We start from the raw sequence: 25,061 nt of genomic DNA on the forward strand, positions 1-25,061 counted from the left end.
TAATTTTACATTTTAACTGATAAAAAACAATAAAACATCCACAAAAAGAAAGAGAAGTTGGTATTTATCCAATAAACACCAGAACAACACTGGAAACAATCACTTGTGTATAAGGGCATGTCTACACAGAACAGTAATGCATACTATGGAGGTGTCATTTCTAAAGTGCACTAATGTATTTCACATTAATTGGTCTGTGTGTAGACCCTGCTGGCGCACACTAAAGGCTTCCTAATGCACTTTTAACATATTGGTGTTTGCATCAGCACAACATTAAACATTACAAAGATTTCTCATTACAGCAGTATATACTGTCATGTTTCATGTATATAATATACATTACAATCATATATAAAGAGCTCTAAAAACTCCTGATTTTTGGACAGCCTCCATAAAATTAAAAAATTGCTAAAAATACCCCCCACCCCAATGAAATTAATAAACTCCAAAAACCAGAAGCCCTCAATGTACATAAACTGAACTTAAAATATTTCATTACAGAGGTCTAACATAGCCAGAAGATGCACAGAAGTCTAACAAAACTCTCCAGCAAGCTCTGTTGGAAATCAGTAGAGATCTACAGGTAGTGAAATGCCCACCTCTATCTAATTCACATCTGGCCACAGTTACCCGGACCCAATCGGCTGAAATAAAATATTAGCAGAAATAAAATATTAGCAGAAACTAGGATGGATTTATTTAAATCAAGTCAATTTGAATCACCAAGTGGAAAGCCTCAATTTAAATAACCAGTTTTAATCAACTTTTCCATTTGTACTTCAGTTATTTTCTGAACAAAGGTGCATTTCTTATTGGTTGATATAACCATTAAAACATGTTGATTTACAACTAAATAGACTCTTTACACTAGATTTGGTACATCTTTTTGCTATCTAGGAGGACACACTATGTACATTTATTTAAACAATGATATAGCTTAATATTTTCAGATTCTTATTGTCCATTTTTAGTTTGTTAGAAAATGATGAATGATATACTGCTTATTTACTAGATAATTAACTTTTTGCTCATGATTTGTGTCAAGCTGCACTAGGATGGTAACTGGAATTTAATTAAACACAACAAAACCGCAAATGAAATTTATATTTATTAAACAACACAACCTTAAATATTTTAGATACATAAACTTCAGTATTTTTCCATGAGCTGGAAAGTAAGTGGCTGGTGTCATAAATAATCATAACTTGAAAACTGAGCCAATCAGAGGTTAGGTAGGGAGAAGCTATAAAATAAGAGAATGAAACCACCCAGGTGAGTTCAGTGGTGATGAGATACATGATGATGTCTCCTGGAGTCAGAGGCTGGGTCCCAGTGCCTGTCATGACTTTACCAATCTCTTGCACCTAGTCACACAGCCCCTTGGTCCCCACAGGATCAAGCCCTTAATACCGTACCTAACCTATTGTGCCATATTTATAAAGCTTGACCAGTTACATATTTTCCCCCTGTTTATTTCTTTAAATAGAAAAGCAACCTTTAACTCAAAGTTTTTGATAGAGGCTGATGGATTCAGCATATAAATTTTCTAATTGAATGTTTTAAGATATTATAATAAGTTTAGGCCTTAACATATTTTGTATTAAATTCAGATTTTGTTTTAAACAGGTTTATTTTTAAAAAGAAAAACTAGCTATAATTTAAATAACAAAATTAAAAAGTCAGATTTAAATTTAAAAACCCATATTTTTTTTTTCAGAAAAAAAAATTGATTTTTATCCACCCTAAACTCCGAAGAAGACAGCGTTACTGCAAAGGTTATTTCATTGCCAGCAAATTGGCATGTCTGATATGGAAGCATCTTTTCTCTTTTAAGTTTTGCATCCTCGGAAGTGGTATTACTTCAAAGAGCAAATAGTAGTGTCGTCCTCCCCCCTTCCCCTTCCTCTCTCCCTCCCAGGGAATAGTAGGTCTTACAGTAAATATTTTCTTTGGTACCCTCTCACCACTTTCTGGCTACCAACTCAAAATTTCTCAATACCTGGGGCTTTGTCTACACTGGTGCACATACTCCATGCTTATGCCTGTTCCCCATACCATGCTGTATGTCCACATATGCTGTGCTGGACCCAGGTACATTTACACCTAGGGTGACCAGATGAAACAAAGAAAATATCGGGACACATGGGGGAAGCAAAAAAAAAAAAAGCGGCCGGAGTTGACAAAGCAAAAAAAAACCAAAACGCTGGAGCGGCCAAAGCCGCAATATTGGGACAAATGGCGTCCCGACCGTGCATCAGTCAGGACACAGGACAAAGACCTAAAAATCGGGACAGTCCCAATTTTATTGGGATGTCTGGTCACCCTATGTACACCCATGTCCATACTGCTGCTGTACTGTTTCAGAGGTGGTATCCCAGGGTTCTGTGCATCACACAGAGACACTCTAGGAACTGCTTTGCTGTGTGCTCTTGGTACTGTCCCCAGTCGTCACGCATTTGCAGGTGCCAATTTGTGATGATATCTCCCCCCAGCTAAACTGGGTAGAAGACGTGGAGCAATGGGATAATGATGTGGTTGTGGTTCTGCTCCTGCTCCTTATTGTGAGACAAATGTTTATGTAGTGGAGAAGGCTATCAGTGAGATGCCGGATGGAATTTGCGCAGAACTTTGTGACATGTCGAAGATGGCTGACATTGAAGGTGAATGACAACTCATTCAGCTCCTATGGCACAGATATGGTGAATGCTGGTGTTGCCCAGGGGTGGACCATTCTTCTGGTGCAGAAGAACCAGCACAGTGTGATGGGATCACATTGATTTGGAACCTGGGATGACCAGCAGTGGCTTCAGAACGTCTGAAAGAGGAAATAGACCTTCATTGAGCTGCATGAAGATCTTGCACCACACCTCTGCATTGCCAGAACTCTCAGTTCAGGGAAGTCATACAGGTGCAGAAGCAGGTGACTATAGCCCTGTGGAAGCTGTCAACACCAAACAGCTATATGTCCACTACAAACCACTTTGGGATTGGAAACTCTACTGATGAGATCATGGTTGTGCAGGAGCCTCAAGTGTTTCATGACACTGGGCTGGAGTTCATTCAGTGACCCCTGCTCCAGACTCTGAAATTTTCTGGTACTGGTGTAGGTTCTTGCTGTTCTGGGTGAATTCGTGGAGGACAGTGTATTCTGACTACACACTGATTAGCATCTGGGTGTAGTGGGTGTGCCAGGGGGCTGCTCTGGGAGCAGGAGCTGTATTCACCTGTATGGATTAAAAGAGTGATCTCTTTAGATTGGGTAAGGTCAGGCAGAAAAGGGCTCAGTGCATTATGGGAATGGGGGTGTGGAGGACTATTGAAACTCAAGACCTGGTACATGCCCTTTACCCCCCTCCACACTGCACACTGGCACGGGTACAGGGACATGCCACAGCCTGAAGCATGTACTTATCTACATCCCTCAGACATGCTAGCTTTCTCGCCCTCTACTCCGCTTCAGACACATGCTTCTGGGGTTTAAGTGTGGACAATACGGGATTATGGTGGCACAACCAAGCTCAAGTACAGTTGCTAGTGTAGATGTAGCCTGAAATATCTTGATGAGATGGCATTTGTCCATGTGACAACTTTTTATTGCAGTTAAATGCAGGTGGTTAAGTTCCAAATACATTTGGATTTCTTTTAACTTTAGCCTTCAGTTTGTATTTCCTAGGTTTGCAATGTTTGTTTTGGGGATAATTACAATATTCTTATGATACTTCTTACCTGTAAAATACTAACAGGTACTTTAAGCGTTAATGCTAGTTTATCATATTTTTTGGTCTGCGAATATAAAATTAAATAAACTGTTTATATTATATAATGACATGCATGCATGCGGTGGGCCAGATCCTGAGCGTTACTCCAAATGCATTTGAACATATGTGTTTCTGCTCTATTGGAGGCTAACATAGAAGGAGCACTCCACTCCCGCATGTATACCATGCATTCACGAAGCACCCTGATCTTCTATCTCATTTTCCTACTGTGTCACAAGCTGCTCTGATTGTTATTTATTTTTTAGAGTTCAGTACTTCCTATACTGTGTAAGGCACTTTCCAAACCCCGAGGAAGACATGGACCCTGCTGAGAGAGTCACACCATCTGCCTACTTACCATGAAGTAAATAAGGCCTTGGACATTTAGGTGTTTCTGGGCCTGCTTTTGACAGATGTTGAACTCTTTACCCCTCCATCCCTCACCCCCCAGCTCCCACAGAATTCAATAGTATCTCTGTGTTAGGCTGTCTGTGAGTTACAGTGCACAATCACCTTAGCAAAGCTGACCCAATGTTCATTGGAATCAATGGAAAGTTTTCATTGACATTTGTCAAGGTTCCTCCCCCACTCTGAACTCTAGGGTACAGATGTGGGGACCTGCATGAAAAACCTCCTAAGCTTATCTTTACCAGCTTAGGTCAAAACTTCCCCAAGGTACAAAATATTCCACCCTTTGTCCTTGGATTGGCCGCTACCACCACCAAACTAATACTGGTTACTGGGGAAGAGCTGTTTGGACACGTCTTTCCCCCCAGAATACTTCCCAAAACCTTGCACCCCACTTCCTGGACAAGGTTTGGTAAAAAGCCTCACCAATTTGCCTAGGTGACTACAGACCCAGACCCTTGGATCTTAAGAACAATGAACAAACCTCCCAACACTTGCACCCCCCTTTCCTGGGAAATGTTGGATAAAAAGCCTCACCAATTTGCATAGGTGACCACAGACCCAAACCCTTGGATCTGAGAACAATGAAAAAGCATTCAGTTTTCTTACAAGAAGACTTTTAATAAAAATAGAAGTAAATAGAAATAAAGAAATCCCCCCTGTAAAATCAGGATGGTAGATACCTTACAGGGTAATTAGATTCAAAACATAGAGAACCCCTCTAGGCAAAACCTTAAGTTACAAAAAAGATACACAGACAGAAATAGTTATTCTATTCAGCACAGTTCTTTTCTCAGCCATTTAAAGAAATCATAATCTAACACGTACCTAGCTAGATTACTTACTAAAAGTTCTAAGACTCCATTCCTGGTCTATCCCTGGCAAAGACAGAATATAGACAGACACACAGACCCTTTGTTTCTCTCCCTCCTCCCAGCTTTTGAAAGTATCTTGTCTCCTCATTGGTCATTTTGGTCAGGTGCCAGCAAGGTTACCTTTAGCTTCTTAACCCTTTACAGGTGAAAGGAGCTTTCCCCTGGCCAGGAGGGATTTCAAAGGGGTTTACCCTTCCCTTTATATTTATGACAACATTAGTGAGCATTGGATCAGACGCTTATATCATCCTAGCAATGTCTGTACTCCAAATACATGAAGTGAGCTGTAGCTCACGAAAGCTTATGCTCAAATAAATTGGTTAGTCTCTAAGGTGCCACAAGTACTCCTTTTCTTTTTTCAAATACAGACTAACATGGCTGTTACTCTGAAACCAAATACATTAGTTACATTTAATGGCAGTGTTTCAGCCAATGCAGGAAACTGTTGGAATTGCTTAATAAGAGAAGATTGTATTCTGAAGAGCTGATAACAGCGTCACCTGAGGTGACAGACCTCCCAGAATCATTGCAAATAGAACATCTGGCCTTGATTACCTGCAGAGAGCTTATTCATTATGCAATAATAAAGTGTGGTTGGTTTTACGTTACAATTATCCACGTGCAGAGAGGGGACAAAGGGAGACGTTAACCATGGATTCTCCTTGAATCCTAACTATATCTTGGTATTGGAAAGAAATGATGTAATATTTTGTTTTAGTTAATTGTATGGTATATTTTTGTGTCTTTGTTCTGATTGTACAGCACCTAGCACAGGGGGATCCTGGTCCATGACTGTGGCTCATAGTTGCTACAGTAATACAATAAATACATAAAAATATTACCTTAATGTCAGATATAAAGATACTTCAGATATTTTTCATTGTATTTATTTTCCCAGTATATTAAAACACACTTTTTAGAGATGGCTCTGGGTGCATATACACTTTTTCAAAACCAACATATTTCAAATATCAAATGTAACAATTACAAAAATAATAAATTCTCCCACAGTATCAAATAAGCAATGTAGCCTCACCTGCCGCTCTTGTGCCCTTGCCCCCATGCTGCAGTCTAGGAAAACAGATGGAATTTTCACTATGGCCTGGAGGTCACCAGTCTTGGGTTTCATCATGCCAGCCGGGGAAGTGCATTCCACTCAGGGCTTTTCACTGCAAATATTTTGCCACCTGCCTTCTAGGGCAAACATTTCAAAAGTGTCCACTAATTCTGGGTGCATCACTTTTTCAGGGACCAGCCATCTCAAGCTGGCTACTTGCAAAACGAGTTACACCAAAAATCAGCTGCCCCTTTTGAAAAAGGGTGGCCCAGATATTTAAACCTGGAGTGTCTAGTCTGAACTCATCTGAGCTCATACACAGGGAAAGAGGCAATCTTTCAGGTAGTTAGGACCCAAGCCGTGACATGAATGTTTCATTTTAAAGGTAATAAATACACTTTCCATTCGTACAGAACCTTTTACCCAAAGATCTCTCAGTGTTTTACAAAGGTGGATTAGTATTATTGACCACATTATGTAGATAGGAAAAGTAAGCCAGTGTTGGGATCCAGGATTTTCTCTAAGTGAATCATTGACAGGAATAGAATTCAGTTTCCTGATCATTAGATAAAGCTGCCTTCCAAATATTTTGATGTTAGAACTATGTGATCCTCTGAATTGAATAAGTTTGCGGCACCTACGTTTAACAAAACTACTTTGAAGCACTTTGCAATCTAGTTCCTACATAATTCTCAATATGCCCATGGCTACTAAATTGGCAATAACTGTTTGTGCTGATTCCTATTTATTTTGAAAAGGTTTCTTTGGTATAACTTAATCCCAGGTTATTTGGAGAGAGGCTGTTTTATGTCAATGACCCCTGCAGGTTTTTCAATTAATTATGGGACAGGATTACAAGGCTGGTAGAGGGTCTTAGATGGGCTTCATCTCCTTGCACACCGGAGCACTGATGTAATGAAATATAGAACATGTTTTTAGTCTCTGTAGTCATTGTTTTGGTATTCACAAAGCACCACTTGGTTTAATCATTCCTGATTTGCCACCCATTATGTGGCGAGCTCTTTGCTAGAGCTATGCCGTGCTCCTAATACATCAGCCAGCACATGATTTCTCTTTAAAATACTCCTCTTAACTTCTTTGTCTTCTGGTTATTTTATATTTGTGTTGCCTCATATGTGGGTATCATGTCATATCATATGATCCATGATGTGAACTGAAAACTCAGTGGGATAGAAGATGGTCTCATCTTGATGTGTGAGAATTCACCCCTGCAAATCTAGACACAGCAAGATAAGGCTATACCTCCCAGTCTTTGTATTTGTGTTTACCACCGCTTTACCTGAGTCATGCACAGATCAACAGGTAGAGTAATAAGTTACTTGTGCCGGCTGTGACTGTCTGGCCTTCTGCTGAGCTTTTCCTTTCCATGTGGACCAAGTACCCACTTAAAGTTTTCCTTACAACGTTTGGTTGTTTTGAAAAACAAGTTTCTGTTCATTGTCAAGTTTGGGTCAAATCCTGCAGTTGTTTCAGGATCCCATGGATCAGCAGGAGATTTTCCTAAGAATTTGGCCCTGTATGAGTAGCATTAGAGGGTTGGGGTAGGGTAATCTTAGCCAAATGAGAGACCGGTAAGTACGGGGGCCCCTAAGATGCCCTTGCCCCCGTAATGCCAAACTTCCACATTCTCTCATTAAGTAAAACAGAAAACCAACCAGAAGAAGGGCCTTGAAGCAACATTTTTTCTTTTTTTTTTTTTTGACAGCCCTAATAAGCCATATCTTCTTTGCTCTTCTTCCCAGGCTTTACATGCTATGTCTGCTCAATACATTAAAAGGCATTGGCAAGGTAAAATACTTCATCTCTTTTGTGCTTCACATTGACGTGGAACATTCTGATCCAAACCCCAAAAAGATACACACTCTGCCCTCAGAATTGGGCATTGTTTCCAAGTCAGTGACCCTGACCCTCTGTTCTCATTGAAACTGGTGTCACTCAGGAATAATTCCATTGTGATCAGTGGAGTTACACTAGTGCAAAACTAGCATGGAGTCAATACCATGCCCAGTGAGTATGTATCTGGAGGCCAAAGAAGGCTCTAACCTTTTCCCTGTGTGTGATAGTAGGAAGGCGTCTGCTTTCTTTCTTTTCATTTTATTCCAAGTCAGCTTCTGCTATCCTTACTCAGCCAAAACTCCCATTAAAATCAGTGGAAATTTGCTTGAGAAAGGAGGGAGTGTCGCAGGATCTGCCCTTTTATGAATATTTCTTATGTAGTCTGCGACCTTTGAATTAGAAAAGGTATAGTACATATGTTAGATATTTTGAATACAGTTTTGATCACATCCCAAGTCATGACTGGCACCATTGTTCCATGTTTCTCTCCGCCACTCTCCCCAGTTTTAGTACCTATCAACAAATGAGAGGAGTATTGACTGAACTGGATTGACCTTGAAACAGCTACAGACACACTAAATAAGTCCCTCTTTTAGAAAGGCAAGCTGTCCCTAGTGAAATTACAGATCTGACATAAAAGCAAATATATTCCAATGGACTGAGATTGCCTAGATCCAGGGTGAGCGGATGAGAATACTGGCTAATCATATGCTCAATTTCATTCAAACCATGCCCAGGTATAATGCAGATTTCACTTACAATGTTGCTGCTGTGAGTATTATTATTTCCTTAGTTTCTGTTGCACACTGATTCTTTTGCCGAAACTCATTATGTCTCATAAAACATATTTTGCCAGTAGTATAGAGTGGGGAAGGAGGACAGCCAGCCAGTGATTGCTCTTTGTATGAGGTAAAAGCAGGGTGCCTACCTAACTATGGTTAAATTCTGCTCACCCTACTAATATGATTAACCCCACTGACTACTCACATGAGTACTGGGAGTAGAAGCTTTCACCAATATTTTTATAGTAGATACTTGTCTACTCCCACAATGAAAGTGGGATTGGGCCCAATATATACTTCTCTCTTTAACTATAGTAATCATCTGTTTCTGAATACATACTGGGAGACAAATTCTACTCTCACTGACACCATTGTCAATACCATTATTTCAGTAATTTACATGGTGCAACGGAAAGGAGAATTTAGCCCTTTAACAAAAACCACATGAGTGTATTCTGAGTGTGTGCATGACTAGTTAACCTTGAACTTTTACCAAACTATTAGGAGCTGAAAGGCATATTATAAACTCAGCAGAGCTACATTTCTAAGATGTAACTCATTTACACTAAATACTTCCAGTTAATATAGGGCTGATGTAACATCTTATTTATAGATAGAAGATGGATTAAAAGCCTTGCACCTTTTCTTCAATTATTTGGTCTGGAAACACAGATGCCTCATTATCTCTGCCAGAATTGCTCCCTAATTATGGTGAGTCCTAATATATCAGCTTCTACCCATAAATAAAACTAGTACCTAGCATATCATGGTCTGCCTTTGGATTGGTAAAGTAGCAGCATGAATATATATCTGGTGAGCATATGTTTGATTTCATAAGTGTCTGCAGCCAGAGTTTCTGGGTTGTTGGTGCAGCGGCAGAAAGAGAGCGCGCCACTTGTGCTAATCATTGTCTGCAAAAAGCTCTGTGCTTGAACTGGCATTTCCCCCTCTGGACTTTAGGCCACTGAGATTCTTTTGCTGTTCCCACACAGCAAGAGGAGAGTTTGTTAGCCAGAACTAGACAAGTACAATCTACGTGATAATGCTGAATGCCTCAGCTCACACTGTGCCTACTGCAGGTCCTTTCAGTTGTGTTATTTTTGATCAATTCTATCACTTTGCTCAGTGGAGGAAGTTAAGGCCTCTGTGCTATAAAGTGGTTGGTTGTTTTTTTCATGTTGGCAGCTATCCCTGGTACTGTGCTCTCCTTCAGCAGGTGTTCTTTAGCTGGACAGGCTTTGTAATGTAAATTACTACCTCTAACTAGAGAGAGTACAGGTAGTCCTAAAACAAGCAAGCACATGCATTCAACCCACACAGAGACTTGGCAAAGCATGGATCAGCAGTGGTAGCTTAAATGGCCAATTAAGGACCTAGCATTATGGGGTGTGCTTACATTGAGAATACATGTAAAAATATCTCGGAACTGGTTGTTTTTGTGAGAAAATTATTTTGTGAAAAAAGCAAATTTATGAAAACACTACTGGTACATTAGTTACTAAATCCCTAGTACTTTAAACCACTGTCAAAAATAATAAGACTTGTTTGTAATGCCTAATGTCTATCCTGTTAAACTTTGTTGGCCAGGATAACCTATTGTCATTGTTTGTCTAGTATTAGTGGTGGGCTTGCGGCTATAGAGTACATGCAAATAAAAAGAGTCTCTGCCCTGAGATTGCACCATCTGAAATAATGGTCCTTAACCTGTAGTCTGTATCACACTTCTGGTGGTGCACAGAGGAACCATGTGGTTCCTCACATGGTGCTGGCTCACTTCATTTTCAGCTGCTAAATTGCACTTTAAAAAGCTAAAAATACATTAAAGGTGACATTTTCCAAAGTGGCCAAGTATAACCATTGAAGTCAATGGGAGCAGACTAAGGCCAAAGCTGAGTGCTATTGAAAATCTCACCCTGAATATCTTCCTGCTTTTACTTTTCCAGGTAAGCAGTTGTTGTACTTAACACAGGAATAATATTCAATCACCAGAAGAGGAGGTAGCGGACCATGCACTTGCAAATGGGGGAGAATTTGTTCAATGAGACAATATAGCTATTAAAAATGGAGTCACACTGAAACTCTGGTCTAAAAAAATGATGTACAGAGCACAGAGTGCAGTAGAAAATCCAGAGGAGAGTGTCACTTGGATTGCTTTATATTTAATTTCTGATGTATTAGCTCTACAGTATGCTTTCCATCTTGACACTGGCACATTTGCTGATTCTTTAAAATGAATGCCAACACCGTCCTGGTTCTCATTGTTCTGAACAGATGAGTTAAGACCTGAACTTCTGTGCAGGAATTGATGGCTCTGGGTTGAAAAGAGAGAAAATATGTGAACTGAATATGCCAGCTTTGTCTTTACAGGTTCTGAGGAGTTAGGAAGTGGAAGCTATGGGCATCGGTATATCACAGGCACCATAGTCGGTGACGATGATGGATTTGATATTGATGATTCAGACTATGACATTTATATTGAAGAGGTAAATTCAAAGGTTCCAGTTTGGCATTTCTATTTGTATTTATTTTCTAGTCGTATTTTAGATAAAGGGACTTGATCCTGTTGGCATATTTAACCTTTAACCTTATGTGCACAGGTAAAATAAAAGTGGCTTGTTTGTGTCTTTCTCTTCCTTTAGGATGAATTTGTTTCTTCAAATATATTTCTTAGGGGATGTACCTTTAATTTCCATGGAACATGTTTAATTTTAGCATGTGACTGTACTAAACTTAAGTTTCTTTTATCTTGCTTTAGCTCAAGCCACTTCCTGCTATCAAAGGAGGCAACAGGAAGTTTTTGGTTGAAACCAAGGTTGCTCCAGGGGCTAGCACAAGGCTCCTTTCCAGGCTAATTACAACAACCTCAGATCCTATTGCTTCCCCTGCAACAACTATGCACCCTCTCCCTACAACCACTGCTAGCACCACTACAGCTAAGGCAACCAGAAGGAATGGCATGGCCTCAGCAGTACGGCTGTTTGATCTGTCCTGTGATGAAACCATCTGCTCTGCCGACAGCTTTTGTGTCAATGATTATGATCGAGGCGGTTCTCGGTGTCATTGTAACCTGGGCAAAGGAGGAGAGACTTGCACAGAAGGTAGGTTTTGTGCTGTGGGTTAGGGCAATTATTCTCCAAGCACAACACAATTCTGTCCTTAGCAACTTGATGGATGGATGGGGTTCTTTTCCTAATTGGCTCCCACATTTTGCCTCTGATGGTAACCAGTTTGGCAACTGCTGATACTTGCTCACCACTCCCAATAAGGCCGACAAACTTTTCCTGGTGGCCAGTCAGGATCAGGTCATCTGGGCTTCCTCCAGCTTCTGCAGGATGGCATGATGTTGGGGTCTGGCAGCTCTGATCTTGGGCTGTGTCCTGGAGTTAGGTTCCAAAGAACTTCCTTTTGGACCCCAGTTTATGTAGTTGAACTTGAGTGCTGCTTAGCTCTACCTTAACCAGTCATTGTAAACTAAAATACTACAAAACAGTGTTTTTCACCAATCCTAGCCCATTATGAAACAATTCTTTAACCAATCAGACCCCACCATCGTAGTTGAATTAAATCTTGCAAAATTAGTAAGAACCAGACAGAGACCATACAGATAATAAAGGAGGGACCATAAAGGCAAAACAATAAAGAAGTATTGATTTCACGATCACAACTGTTGATAAGTGATTCCTTGCCAGACAGAATGCTATCAAAGTTTTCTTTAAACATTTTAAGATCTGTTTCTTTATCTGGTGATGGTGGGTACTATTAGGACCAAAATGCCTTCTTCACAGCCCAGTATTTCATTGTTTTAATGTAATTTAGATTAAATGTGAGGATGTGACTTTCCGCTCTTTAGCTCATAGCGGCTGCTGTCCTAATGTGGCCACAGAAAAAGGGCTCAGATCTTACACCATGTCTCATTTTCTCCTTCTGGAAAACAATGATTGTCACAACCACGTCCAGTCCTGCTCTTTAAGCTGACACCAGTCTGTGTGATAATATCCAGCTGCTGAATCCCAAGCACTACTAAGCTCCCTGGGTCTGGATAGTGAGAATCACTGTTCCTAGTTCTGGGTTTCTCAGATGTACTCCATAGCAAGGGCATCAGAGCTTTCACAAAACCCCCTGAGGCCCCGCCACCCGAGGCCCTGACCCCAGCCAAGCTGGAAGCCAGAGCAGGGCTGGGGAGCCCACCCCAAACCCAGGGCAGGGTGGAGGGCCGAAAGCAGTCCCCTGCCTGTGTTCCCACTCTCTGTGTCCCCTGCCCAGGGCAGGTGGAGGGACCCAGGCTCCCCACAGCTGCCCACATGGCTCTTCCTGACACAGCTCCAGCCAGGGGGAGGTGGAGGCCTGAGAGCTGCAGCCCGGCCATGATAAGAGTCGCATGGGCAGTTGTGGGGAGCCATGGTGGACCCTCCACCTGCCCACGGTGAAGGGGGCCTGAGAAACCCCCGGCCCATGTCTCTGCCCTCTGGGCCTCCCCATCCAGGGCAGGTGGATGGTCTGCGGCTCCCCTGCCTGCATGGCTCTTACCATGGACAGGCTGTGGCTCCGAGAAAGCCCCCCCACTTCAGCTGGAGCCAGGTCGGGGAGAGCCACATGGGCAGCTGTGAGGAGCCAGCATGGAGTCGCGGACCTACCTCCTGCCCTGGACTGAGAGATCCAGGGGGTAGGGACACATGCGAGAGACCCAGGGGGCAGGGACATGGGCTGGGGGCTGCTCTCACCCCCCCCACACACACACCATGGGCAGGTGGAGGGTCTTCATGGCTCCCTGGCTGGGTTCCACACTGGCCTGGTCGGGGGTTGGGGCCTTGTGGGGAAGAGGAGAGGAAGGGGGCAGGCTCTGCCCCAGCAAAAAGTGGATGGGCCAGGCCTGTCCACTTTCAAAAAGTGGGAGGGCCGTGCCTCTCCTCCCCCTCCCAGTTCCAGCACCACAACTCTCTAGTGCAGACCCCATGCTGATACTCTTCTTGGACAATGGATCCCTGCAGTCTGGTCACCTAGACCCTGGCACCAATGCCACAACTCTCCTGAGCCCTTGCTTACTTAGACACTTTTCCCCTCAGTGACCACCTGGCTGTGGGAGCTCTGGTTTCAGAGGAACAACATAGCAGTAAAGCAAGGACATCCAGGATTAGCAAAGGAATTTTTTACACACAATTTAAAAAACACGAGAGAGACAGATCTACGGAAAACAGTAAACCCCTGGATGCAGTCCCTTCAGAGTGTGCTCACCTCCTTTTGTAAGTCTCTTTAAGGGGGCAAAATCCTTCCTGTCTCTACTTTATCCAGCTGGGCTTCCGTTCCTGAAAATGAAATGGCTTCCTTGGCTTAGAAAGCGGCTATCTAAACTCCTGAGGGGGACCAAGGCATCCATGTGCCAACTGGACATGAAGTCCAGGGAGGTGTGCTGCCTGCTTGGAGCCTGCATCTTAGACATTATGGAAAGGTGTGGCTCATCTGTCCCTTTAACCACTACCTCATGCTGCTTATCCACATAACTAGTGATACTGCCAGGTGTGGCTCTGAGCAGATCAGCAGTGACTGTGGCATGTAGGGACAAAATCAGAAAGGCTAAGCCACCAAATGAGTTACACCTAGCAAGGGACATAGAAGGTAATAGGAAGAGGTTCTTTAAATACATTAGGAACAAGAGCAAGATGAAGGAAAGTATAATTTCTCTACTTAGTGGGGAAGGTGAGCTAATAATAGATGACATCAAAAAAGCTCAGTTCTTTAATGCCTATTTTGCTTCAGTCTTCACTAGAAAGGTTAATGGTGATCAGATACTTAACCCAGTTAATATTAATGAAAAAGGGGAAGGAAGACAAGTCAAAACAAGGAAAGAACAGGTTAAAGAATATTTCGACACTCTGGATTTATTCAGGTCCGTAGGGCCTGATTAAATTCATCCTAGAGTGCTTAAGGAGCTAGCTGAAGCAATCTCAGAATCATTAGCAACTATCTTTGAGAATTCATTTGAGGTCCCAGAGGACTTGAGAATGGCAAACATAATACCTATCCTTAAAAGAGGGAACAAAGAGGATCTGGGAAACTACAGACCAGTCAGCCTAACTTCTGGAACAAATTCTTAAACAATCAGTTTGTAAGCACTTAGAGGATAATAGGGGTTATAAGAAATAGCCAGCATGGATTTGTCTTACAAAAGGACGTGAGCACACACTGAAGGGACTGCATCCAGGGGTTTACATCATACCAAACCAACCTAATTTCCTTCTTTGGCAGAGTTACTGGCCTAGTGCCTAAGCAGGAAGCAATAGACATGATATATCTTGATTTTAGTAAGGATTTTTACACAGTTGAACATAGCATTTGGCATTCTCATAAGCAAACCAGAGAAATGTGGTCTAAATGAATTACTAAAATGAGTACTAAGATGAATTACTAAGGTGAGTGCACAACTGGTTGAAAGACTGTACTCAAAGAGTAGCTATCAACAGTTCATTATCACACTGGGAGGGCATATCTAATGGGGACCACAGAGATGACTCCTGGGTCTAGTAATATTCAGTATTTTCATTAAGACTTGCATAGGCACCAACTTCTTCTGGCGCCGGTGGCTGCTCGACCCCCCTCTATCCCCGCCCTGCCCCGACTCCAACCCCTTCCCCAAAATCCCTGCCCGAACTCTGCCCCCTCCCTGCCCCTATTCGACTCCTTCCCCAAATCTCCACTCCAGTCCCACCTCTTCCCCGCCTCCTCCCCTGAGAGTGCCATGTTCCCGCTCCTACCCCCTCCCTCCCAGAGCTTGCTACACCTGTTTGGTGCCGGCAAGTGCTGGGAGGGAGGAAGGAGCAGAGACCTGGCACGCTCAGAGCAGGCGGTGGAGGAGGAGATGAGGTGCGGGGGTGGGGTAGCCGTATCTATCCCAGGATATCAGAGAGACAAGCTGGGTGAGGTAATATCTTTTATTGGACAAACTTCTGTTGGTGAGAGAGACAAGCTTTCAGGCTTACACAGAACTCTTTTTCAGGTCTGGGAAATGTACTCAGAATGTCACAGTGAGATACAGATTGTTTAGCATAAGCAATTAACAAATATTTCAAGAGACCATTCGAAGTGAAGTGGCCCAATAACACTCCTCCAGTCATAGAGGGGAAGGAAAAACCACCATATCACCTGTGAGTGAACACTGTTCACAAAGTGATCATTCTATATCTGACTTATCAGCATGGTCGGGAGGTGGGGTATCTTGTGGTGAGCAGAGGAGTGAGGAGGGACCAGGCGGGCGGGTGGGGGATCAGGTGGTGAGCATGGGGGGTCTTGCAATGGGCTGGGAGGGCGAAGAGGGACTCGGTGAGTGACGGTGCCAAGCGGGGAGGGGGCAGGGCCTGGGGCGGAATGGAGGAGGGGCCTTGGAGGAGTGCGGGCAGGGCTGCAGGTAGAAGAGGCAGGACAGGGGGCTAGCCTCCCCCATGGGAAGCTTCACCCACTTCCCATGCCTATCAGATATCATCCTCAAAGGACACCTGCACAACACTTTCAAAAGACGAACCGGGGAGCTTAAATTCATAACTTTGCTAGACACTAAAAATCCTGGATTGAATAGAGACAGTGGATTTATGGCATATAACAACAATCTATAACATGCTAATCATCCCCCCACCACTGCCTTTCCCCTACACACACTTTCCCCTCTCTGATTGGAGCGGTGCTAATGGAATGGTCCCTTGAAATAAGTGTTAACTATGTATGCTAAACAATCTGTTAAACCTCCTATTTAGCTGTAACTCTCCTGAGTACATTTCCCAGACCTGAAGTAGAACTCTGTATAAGCTCGAAAGCTTGTCTTTCTCACCAAAAGAAGTTGGTCCAATAAAAGATATTACCTCACCCAGCTTTGTCTCTCTAAAGAAGAGGTCCCAGACTGTGAGGCACGCCCCCTGCGCAGAGGAACATTCGGGGCGGGAGGTGGGTTGGACCGAGACCAGCCCCCTGGCAGGCAGGGAGGGAGTGCCACCCAGCCCCATGCGGCACCCGGCTCCGCCCATGGCCCCAGCTCCTGGCTCCGTGCCTGGCCCCTCCTCCAGCTCCAACCCCCAACCATGGCCCTGCCTCAGCTCCACACCCAGCCTCAGTCCCTCGTTGTGTCTTCATTCCCTGCCCCAGCTCTGCTCCCAGCCCTTCCCCCAGCTGCAGCTCCAGCCTTGGCCTCCTTACCTCTGAGTCCCTGTCCCGTCCCCCCCAACCTGGGAGCCATGACCCCACTCCCAGCCCCGGCTCCAGAGGTGTGGGGGGCTCAGACAGGGGTAAGGGGGGTGTGACCCTGAAAAGTTTGGGGACCACTGCGCTAAAGCTCTGTTAGCATCAGTCTAAGATTTATTTTGTTTCTTTGTATTACAGCTGTAAAAGTAACTGTACTTGTGTACAAATGGAAAGGCAAAATCACCCCGAAAACAAGTAATAGAGAAAGGTTAGACCCTTCATCCTTCCTACTTCATTAGGTTTATATCTGATTCAGAGATAATAGTCACATCCTGAGCTGTGGCTGAGGAGTCCTTGATGCTCCTCAGGACCAGAACATGCAAAGGTGTCTTTAAGCCATCTTTGTGCTCTTCCCAATCATGGGGCTGTCCTGTGCTGGGCTGACCTTCTGACATAAGCGAGAGAAGCATGAGGGCTGATACGCCAGCTGTCAACAGCCCTGAGGGACCATTATAGCAGCCAATGATTGCTAGGGCATAGGCTACCCCGGCCATACACTCTAAGCTGGCCACAGAGAGGAGGTGGTAATGTGGAAGCTGTTATACCCACTCTAAGCCACCTAAGGATTCTCTGGTGGCTAAGTACATCAGCTTTAGAGCAGCTTTGCACTACAGAGCTGACCTAATGCAGCCTGGAATCTGACTCAATGTGTCTTTCCCACATATGTTCTCTTCCCTGAGGAAAAAAATGCCTTGCTGTCTCTGTGTTAAACATTTTCTTAAATCAAGATGAATCACCAAGGACCCAATTCTGCTTTCAGTTACATCAGTGAAAACCTAGTGATGCCACTGATGAAACTGTTGAGCAGAATTTTCCCATGAGTGTGCTGTTTCTGTGCAAGTTCAGCAGATCCTTTGGAACAAGGGAATTAGCTCTGAAAGGTAGGAGGAGGAGAAAGCTGTAGGTTAACTGATTGTTGACTGGTTTCAGAGTAACAGCCGTGTTAGTCTGTATTCGCAAAAAGAAAGGTGCCACAAGTACTCCTTTTCTGATTGTTGACTGTTGCTGACTAATAGTTGTCTCTGGAGGAACTCTGTCTTGTTTTTTTGCCTGATGTTATCTAGTGCTAAATGTGTGTATCCATTTTATATTTGAACACATTGCTAAACAATATGCTCTTATCTTTGCCTTTCAGATATTATTATCCAGTATCCTCAGTTATATGGATACTCATACATCACCTTTGAACCGCTGAAAAATTCCTATCAGACATTCCAAATTACCCTTGAATTCAGGGTAAGTTTAAACAGTCCAAAACTCACAAAGCATTTTTAAATGTTATTCACTTCCATTAGTGTAAGGAAGGAACAATAGGAGAGTGAGTAGCTTCAAAAGCCTAGGCTGCAAGCTAGATATTGCAGTGAGTTAATCCGTAGCCTTCACCTTTGGAAATCTGGGTTTGCATCGCACAAGAGAAAATAAATGTGATAGTCTCCACCGAGATTTGTCCATACTCCTGGTATTTGTCCACACTCCTTTTTCTTAGGGAAGGTCCTGGAAATGGCAGTGTTGAGGGATTGCAGGTTAGCACTCACTTACTGTGACAGAGCTATACGAGTGAACTTTAGACTGCATTATGTTTAGAATTTTTGTAAATGTCTGTCTGTTCAGCAGTGGCACACCTATAAACTAATTAAGTACCTCTGAACTTCCTGTTTCATAGATAAGTAGATGTCCCTCATGCTTTACAGCATACACTGATCATCTTCAGAGATGAGGAAGTTATTTTTTCCTTCTTCCACCAGGCGTAATATCACTATGATTATTTTCTCCCTCTGAAACACTAGATACTGGACTAGTTAGATCAATGGGCTTATCTGATCTGAAAGTGTAATTTCTTTGTTCACTTGCATTTGTGCTATTTATTACAGACACAGCTGATAGCCTGTGATTAAGGTTGCCCAACACTTTCCATGAATAAATCAGAGTTTGTATACCTGCTCCTTTGCAATAGGACAAAGTCAGTATACATAGAACAGGTGGCCTAAAATCGGAACCAATTTCCAATAAAACCCTAATAGTGGATGCCCATCAAATATAGGATTTGGAATTGAACCACTTCTAATTTTGACTCTGCAAGAAAAAATTCCATCCAACAATGGTGTTTCAAAACCAATATCACTACCCCTTGTTTTTCCCCCTCTCTGAGAAAACAGTTCCTGGTTCCTGCACTCTTACTTCCATTAGTGCATTTACTTTATAGCCAGGAGGTGGAGACTGACTTTTGCATGTTGATACTGTGATCACAGGCTGAAGCAGAGGATGGTTTGCTGCTGTACTGTGGAGAGAATGAGCATGGTCGTGGTGATTTTATGTCACTGGCGATAATCCGACGCAACATCCAGTTCAGGTAATGGATCTACTGCCCTTCCACGCATGAGCTCCTAACCCACTCCAGTCCTTGTGTGCAGTGAAAAGGGGCCTTTAAATGTTCTGCAACCAGAGGATTCCCCCAGCTCAGGCACTGGGGAAGTCAGCCACATCTGGGGAAGGCTGCCCCCTGAGGATTCCTTCACAAAGTGAACATTATTATTTCTTAGCAAGGTCAGAAATGCCTGCAGTCCACTACCACTATGCTAGCGCTGTAGCTAGGTGTATACAGTTAGTTACTTTGCTTCATAAATAAGGGAACCCCAAGAAAGTTTTCAGAACAAAGGAGATGCACCTAACCCAGGTGTCTAGTAGTAGTACAATGCATTACTCTGCAGGAATCAAGTTTGGGGCTGGAACTTGGTCCCACATCACCGATCTGGTCGGAGCTTGAGGAGCTTTAATGGAAATGGAGAAAAAGAGTCTCACATTGCTCTAGTGACTGTATCTTAAAGGATATCTGGAGAGACTTCCATCTGGCACTTATTAACCGGAATGGTGATTGCTATAAAGATGGGGGGACAACAAAAGGGAATGATGTGTCCTAACCCTATTTCTGGTCTATCTCAACCTGACCCATATAGTGGAGACAAAGCAAAGAAAATAGCATGCTTTGTGCATGTTCAGCTTTGCTGCTATTGAGGTCTCCTTGTCAGTCAGTACCAAACATTCTGAGTTTCATATAGAATCCCAATATTATTGCTTTAGCTGCAGCTCTCACCAAGGATTTAGGAAAATTCCCAAGAGAAATTACTGTGATAGCAGCAACTCAAATTCTAATACGCTGCATCTTGAAACCATTTCAGAAAGTTGGCAGACTTTGCCATATACTTCGTATTGCCAGAGGATGTAAAGTATCCTACATGGAAGAAGGAAACAGATTAAAGAAAGTTTAAAATTTGAAAAGATATTTTATCTGCTCTAAAATAGACCAGATATAGATCAGTTGTCTGAGTGTTTTTATATCGCTCTTTAATGTAAAAGGAGAAACAGAGAGGCTCTGAGAAGAGAAGGCACCCTTTTTAGTCAAAAAACAAGATTAGGTTGGTTGTTTAATGAAAAATTGTCACTTTCGTGCTCCTTGTCTGTCTCTTGCAGGTTCAATTGTGGGACTGGAGTTGCAGTCATTATGAGTGAAAGCAAAATCAAAGTGGGCAACTGGCACAGTGTCACTGTGTTCAGAGATGGGCTGAATGGCTGGCTCCGGCTGGATAACGACACACCAGTCACAGGTAAATCTCAGGTAAGTAATCATGTTCCTAATGTTCAGCCTTGGTTCTCTGCAAACTGACGGCATTTCTTCCTAACAGGGAGTGTGTTGCACTAGATCAGATTAAATGTGTGTGTCTTTATTAGGGATGGGACAGTTGCATGAACGAGAATCAATTTGAATATTTAAAAAGGCTTGGTTTCCCCACTGCACTTTCCCATTGTCCAGCAATCCTCCAGCCACCATCCCTAGCCCCAGATGTGTTCTCCTTTCCAATATCTAGCAGAGCATACTGTTGTTCTCCCCAATTCCTTGCCTCGCCTCCCATATCTGCTCCCCACTGCTGCCTAGTCCAGATTAAAAAAATACCTCTCTCTCTCTCTCACGCATGCACACATCACACCACACCCCCCAGGCTTGTCTATCCTTAAAAGTTAGGTTGACATAGCCACAGTGCTCAGTTGTGTGAAAAATTCCCACTCTGAGCACCATAGTTAAGCCAATTAACCACCAGTGTTGATGCAATGAGGTTGATGGAAGAATTCTTCCATCAACCTAGCTACTGCTGCTTGGAGAAGTGGATTGCCTACAGTGACAGAATAACTCCTTCCGCCACTATCGGAAGAGTCTGTGCTATAGCACTGCCATGACACAGCTGCCTCACCATAACTATGTAGCGCCCGTAGTGCAGACAGGGCCCCAGAGACATAGACAGATGCGCATGTATAACGGCACAAGGGCTTCAAAGACAAAAGAGCTCAATAATATTTTCATTAAATAAAAATTAAAAATAGAGATGGTGGAAAACTGTAGAAACACTGGTTCACTGTAAAAGGAAACTGCTAAAATATCTAAGAATGAACTGAAAAGAAAAAGAAAGAAAAATAAAAGTAATAATAGGCTCTGAACAGTTGTTATGCAGTTAGAGACACAGTGCCAGAATCTGCCCTGAGTGAGGCCTCTTTTAACTCCAATGATTTCATGTGGCACAGCCAAGATAAATATTATAAATGAAGATACCTTGACTTGATCCCCTGTTACCTGAGGAGAGAACAGAAGAAAAATAATTAGTGGACAATTGCCAATAACTCAGCTCCTGTTACTTCTACTACCCCCAGGGCAACCACTACTAGCCTCCTCCGCCACCCCTGAAAATGAAGTGGTTTTGATTTGGCTCTAGAGGTTATATCACTAAATTTGGCTTTAGACATTTATTTACAAACTCTAAAGATAGTATTTAAAATAAAACACCCAAAGGCACTGGCTAAACTTAAAAGTTGTGCACTTTATCTATGCTGGCATGGTTAAAGCAGTGAACCCTCTGCCTAAATGTAGCACATTTATACTGGTTCTACAAGTGCTTATGCCAGTATAATTTATTCTGATAGGGGAACCAAAATAAGATGTACTGGTGTAAAGCACCTTATCCTGGCATAACTGCATCTGCAGTAGGGCTCTTACTGACAAAACTATGACATCCAAAAAAAAATCACACGCCTTTCCGACATAGATATGCCAGTAAAACTTTAAGTTGAGTCCTGGCCTAAAGAAATCAAAAAATGTAGAATAAATTTAGCCCTGGCATAAATGGGTATAATTCCACTGAAATGTGTCCTGTTAACATAGGGCTTAATTTATTATTATTTATTTATTTAATGCTCACACTTTGCTCAGTGCTGTCCAAGACACAAATATTAAGTTACTTTGGACCCCACAGAGCCTACAAATGAAAACACAAACATAGGACAACAAGTTATACTGGGAAGCACAAAGGAAGGACAGACATGCCCTCATAATCAAATGATTTGTTAATTTTGTTTACATTAGTAGATTCAAAGCATCCCAAGATAAGAAATAGGCATAAAAGTAAATGTTTAGGGTGCTGATATTTTAGGAGGAGGAATGAGTGGGAAAGAATTACTAATGGACAACGTAGTTTTCCTCAAAGGCATCTTTTTCTTCATTGAGGGGAAAAAAACTGATCATGACTGTATGGCTTAATTACCTTGCCTTCATTAGTCTATCATGGAATATAACATGTTATTTAAAATAGTTAAACAGCTTTGTTTTACCTTGTAGGGCCAATATAGTAAAATTACCTTCCGGACTCCTTTCTATCTTGGTGGTGCTCCTAGTACATACTGGTTGATCAGAGCAGCAGGAACCAACCGTGGCTTTCAGGGCTGCGTTCAGTCACTCATTGTCAATGGGAAGATAGTTGATATGAGACCCTGGCCACTAGGGAAGGCTTTAAGCGGTGCTGACGTAGGTAAGTGCAATGTTATGGGGTCCTTTATCAATGTTAAACAAGAATAATAGCATTATTTTCTACCAATTGAAAAATGAAACAGTTGTGTTCAGAGTTTGGTTGGGGAGAGTGGGGGTTAGGTCTGTATATTTTGTATAGTATTTCTCTAGACTCTGTAAAGGATTTTGAGTTCGTATTTCAAACACTCAGTGAAGACAAGCTCTCAACAAAGCATGCTGACTGTTGGCCTGGGTGCATCATTAGTAATTGCCCCAGAGAAAGTTTCCAGGGGCGAATTTGAGATCCATGACAGAATTTCTTGGCATGATAAAGGACTCTTCTCCCCAAATGAGGACCCAGTACACTAGTCCAGCAGTTCTCAAACTGGGGTCAGCAGACCCCTGTGGGTCCGCAAGGGTACTCCAGGGAGTCCGTGAATCATGTCCGGCTCCAGGGGGTCCGCTAGTCATGTCCGGGGCTGCCGGCCCCTCTGATCAACTCCTTGCCTTCCCTCCCAGTGCCTCCTGCACACCACGGAACAGCTGTTCAGTGGGTGCAGGAGGTGCTGGGAGGGGTGGGGAGGAGCAGGGATGGGGCGCACTTGGGGGAGGGGGCAGAAAGAGTCGGGGAAGAGGAGGGGCAGGGGTGGAGCGGGGCCAGGGAGAGGTGGGGTGGGGTGGAACCTTGGGGAAAGGTGTGGAGTGGGGGCAGGGCCTGGGGCTGAGCGGGCGTTGAGCATCCCCTGGGAAAATTACCAGAGATCACTCCCAATTCCAATAAGGATTCTGATAGGATTCAGTGCTTCAAATCCCACCAAGGGGTTCTTCTGTTATCACAAATTCATAACAGCTTTTTGCTCAGAACAAGAACCCTTATGCACAGGTTAGCTTTTCCTTTATGCAGACTGCATCCTTGATTTGCAGAGACCATGAATAGGTTATCAACCAGACAATGGTTATATCTTCAGGGCATAGCTGCAAAAGATTGGGTGCAGAGGTGGGAATCTGTATTCCCCTCTTCCCCATGTACTTCCTAGGGAAACAATATATCTTTGTCCCAAAGTTCCTTCTCGTGTGGCACATTGTTTAAAATAGTCCTTTGATGCTCATAACACTTACATAGGTGTTACACATCTTCCATCTAGAGAACTTACATACATTATAATATGAAGATATACACCTCTACCCCAACATAACGTGACCCGATATAACATGGGTTCACATAAAACGCTCTGAGCAGCATGTTAAGAGTGCTGGGCCAAGCCGGGGCCTAGGGGTTGGATAAGGGGCAGAGGGTATCGGGGATGGTCAGGGGCTCCCCCCACCCCAAGGTCTGGGAGGCAGGAGCTGTGGGTGGGGAACTTTTGGGGGCCCCGCAGTCCCAGGGGATTAGCGGGGGGGGGGGCGGAAGCAGCCCGCTCTGCTTCCCTCGCCCCGGCTCTAGACGTGTCGTGCGGGAGAGGGGACTTGAGGGAAGGGATCCCCCCCGCACTCACCGGCAGCAGTAGAAACGGAGCAGCCTGGCCCCAGTGCGCGGCACTCCGCCAGCTCCCAGCCGCAGCACTCCACTTCCCACCGCAGGTGAGTGCAGGACCTCCCCCCAGCCCCGGCCAGCGACACGGCTGGGGACGGGGCAAGGAAAGCGGAGCAGGCTGGGGCCACGTTGCTCCACTTCCCGCCACTGGTGAGTTTGGGGGGAAATGCGGTGAGATTTATTTGTCTCCCACGGACCACGTTATATCAGGGTAGAGGTGTACCTATCTCATAGAACTGGAAGGGACCTTGAAAGGTCATTGAGTTGAGTCCAGTCCAGACCACTGCCTTCACAGCCGGACCAAGTACCATCCCTTATTTTTGCCCCAGATCCCTAAATGGCATCCTCAAGGACTGAACTCACAATCCTGGGTTTAGCAGGCCATTGCTCAAACCACTGAGCTATCCCTTCCCCACAATGATGCATCAATTTTGCCTTTATAAAACAATGGACCCCAAAGCTATGTAAATCTAATTCAGTAAAGTCTCCCAAAAATATTGCAGGAAATTGACATGTCTGTCACACTTACAGTCTGAACAGAACGATTGATTTGCCCAAGGTCACACAGTGAGTCAGTGGCAAAAGCAGGAATAAGAAAAGGAGTACTTGTGGCACCTTAGAGACTAACCAATTTATTTGAGCATGAGCTTTCGTGAGCTACAGCTCACTTCATCGGATGCATACCGTGGAAACTGCAGCAGACTTTATATATACACAGAGAATATGAAACAATACCTCCT

The 25,061-nt window shown here is 43.5% G+C and overlaps 1 protein-coding gene across 3 annotated transcripts in view; it reads left to right on the top strand.

Moving 5' to 3' along the window:
• EGFLAM (EGF like, fibronectin type III and laminin G domains) overlaps window positions 1-25,061 on the top strand; it is a 136,527-nt gene that overhangs the window by 68,114 nt on the left and 43,352 nt on the right. For all 3 annotated transcript variants that reach the window (XM_073346166.1, XM_073346165.1, XM_073346167.1), the window contains exons 8-13: window positions 11,105-11,220; window positions 11,493-11,835; window positions 18,096-18,196; window positions 19,210-19,310; window positions 20,429-20,573; window positions 22,620-22,809. In XM_073346166.1, the coding sequence (XP_073202267.1) occupies window positions 11,105-11,220; window positions 11,493-11,835; window positions 18,096-18,196; window positions 19,210-19,310; window positions 20,429-20,573; window positions 22,620-22,809 (996 nt within the window). The remainder of the gene's footprint in view (window positions 1-11,104; window positions 11,221-11,492; window positions 11,836-18,095; window positions 18,197-19,209; window positions 19,311-20,428; window positions 20,574-22,619; window positions 22,810-25,061) is intronic.

The sequence above is a fragment of the Lepidochelys kempii genome, chromosome 5 (assembly GCF_965140265.1).
Source record: "Lepidochelys kempii isolate rLepKem1 chromosome 5, rLepKem1.hap2, whole genome shotgun sequence".
NCBI lineage: Eukaryota > Metazoa > Chordata > Testudines > Cheloniidae > Lepidochelys > Lepidochelys kempii.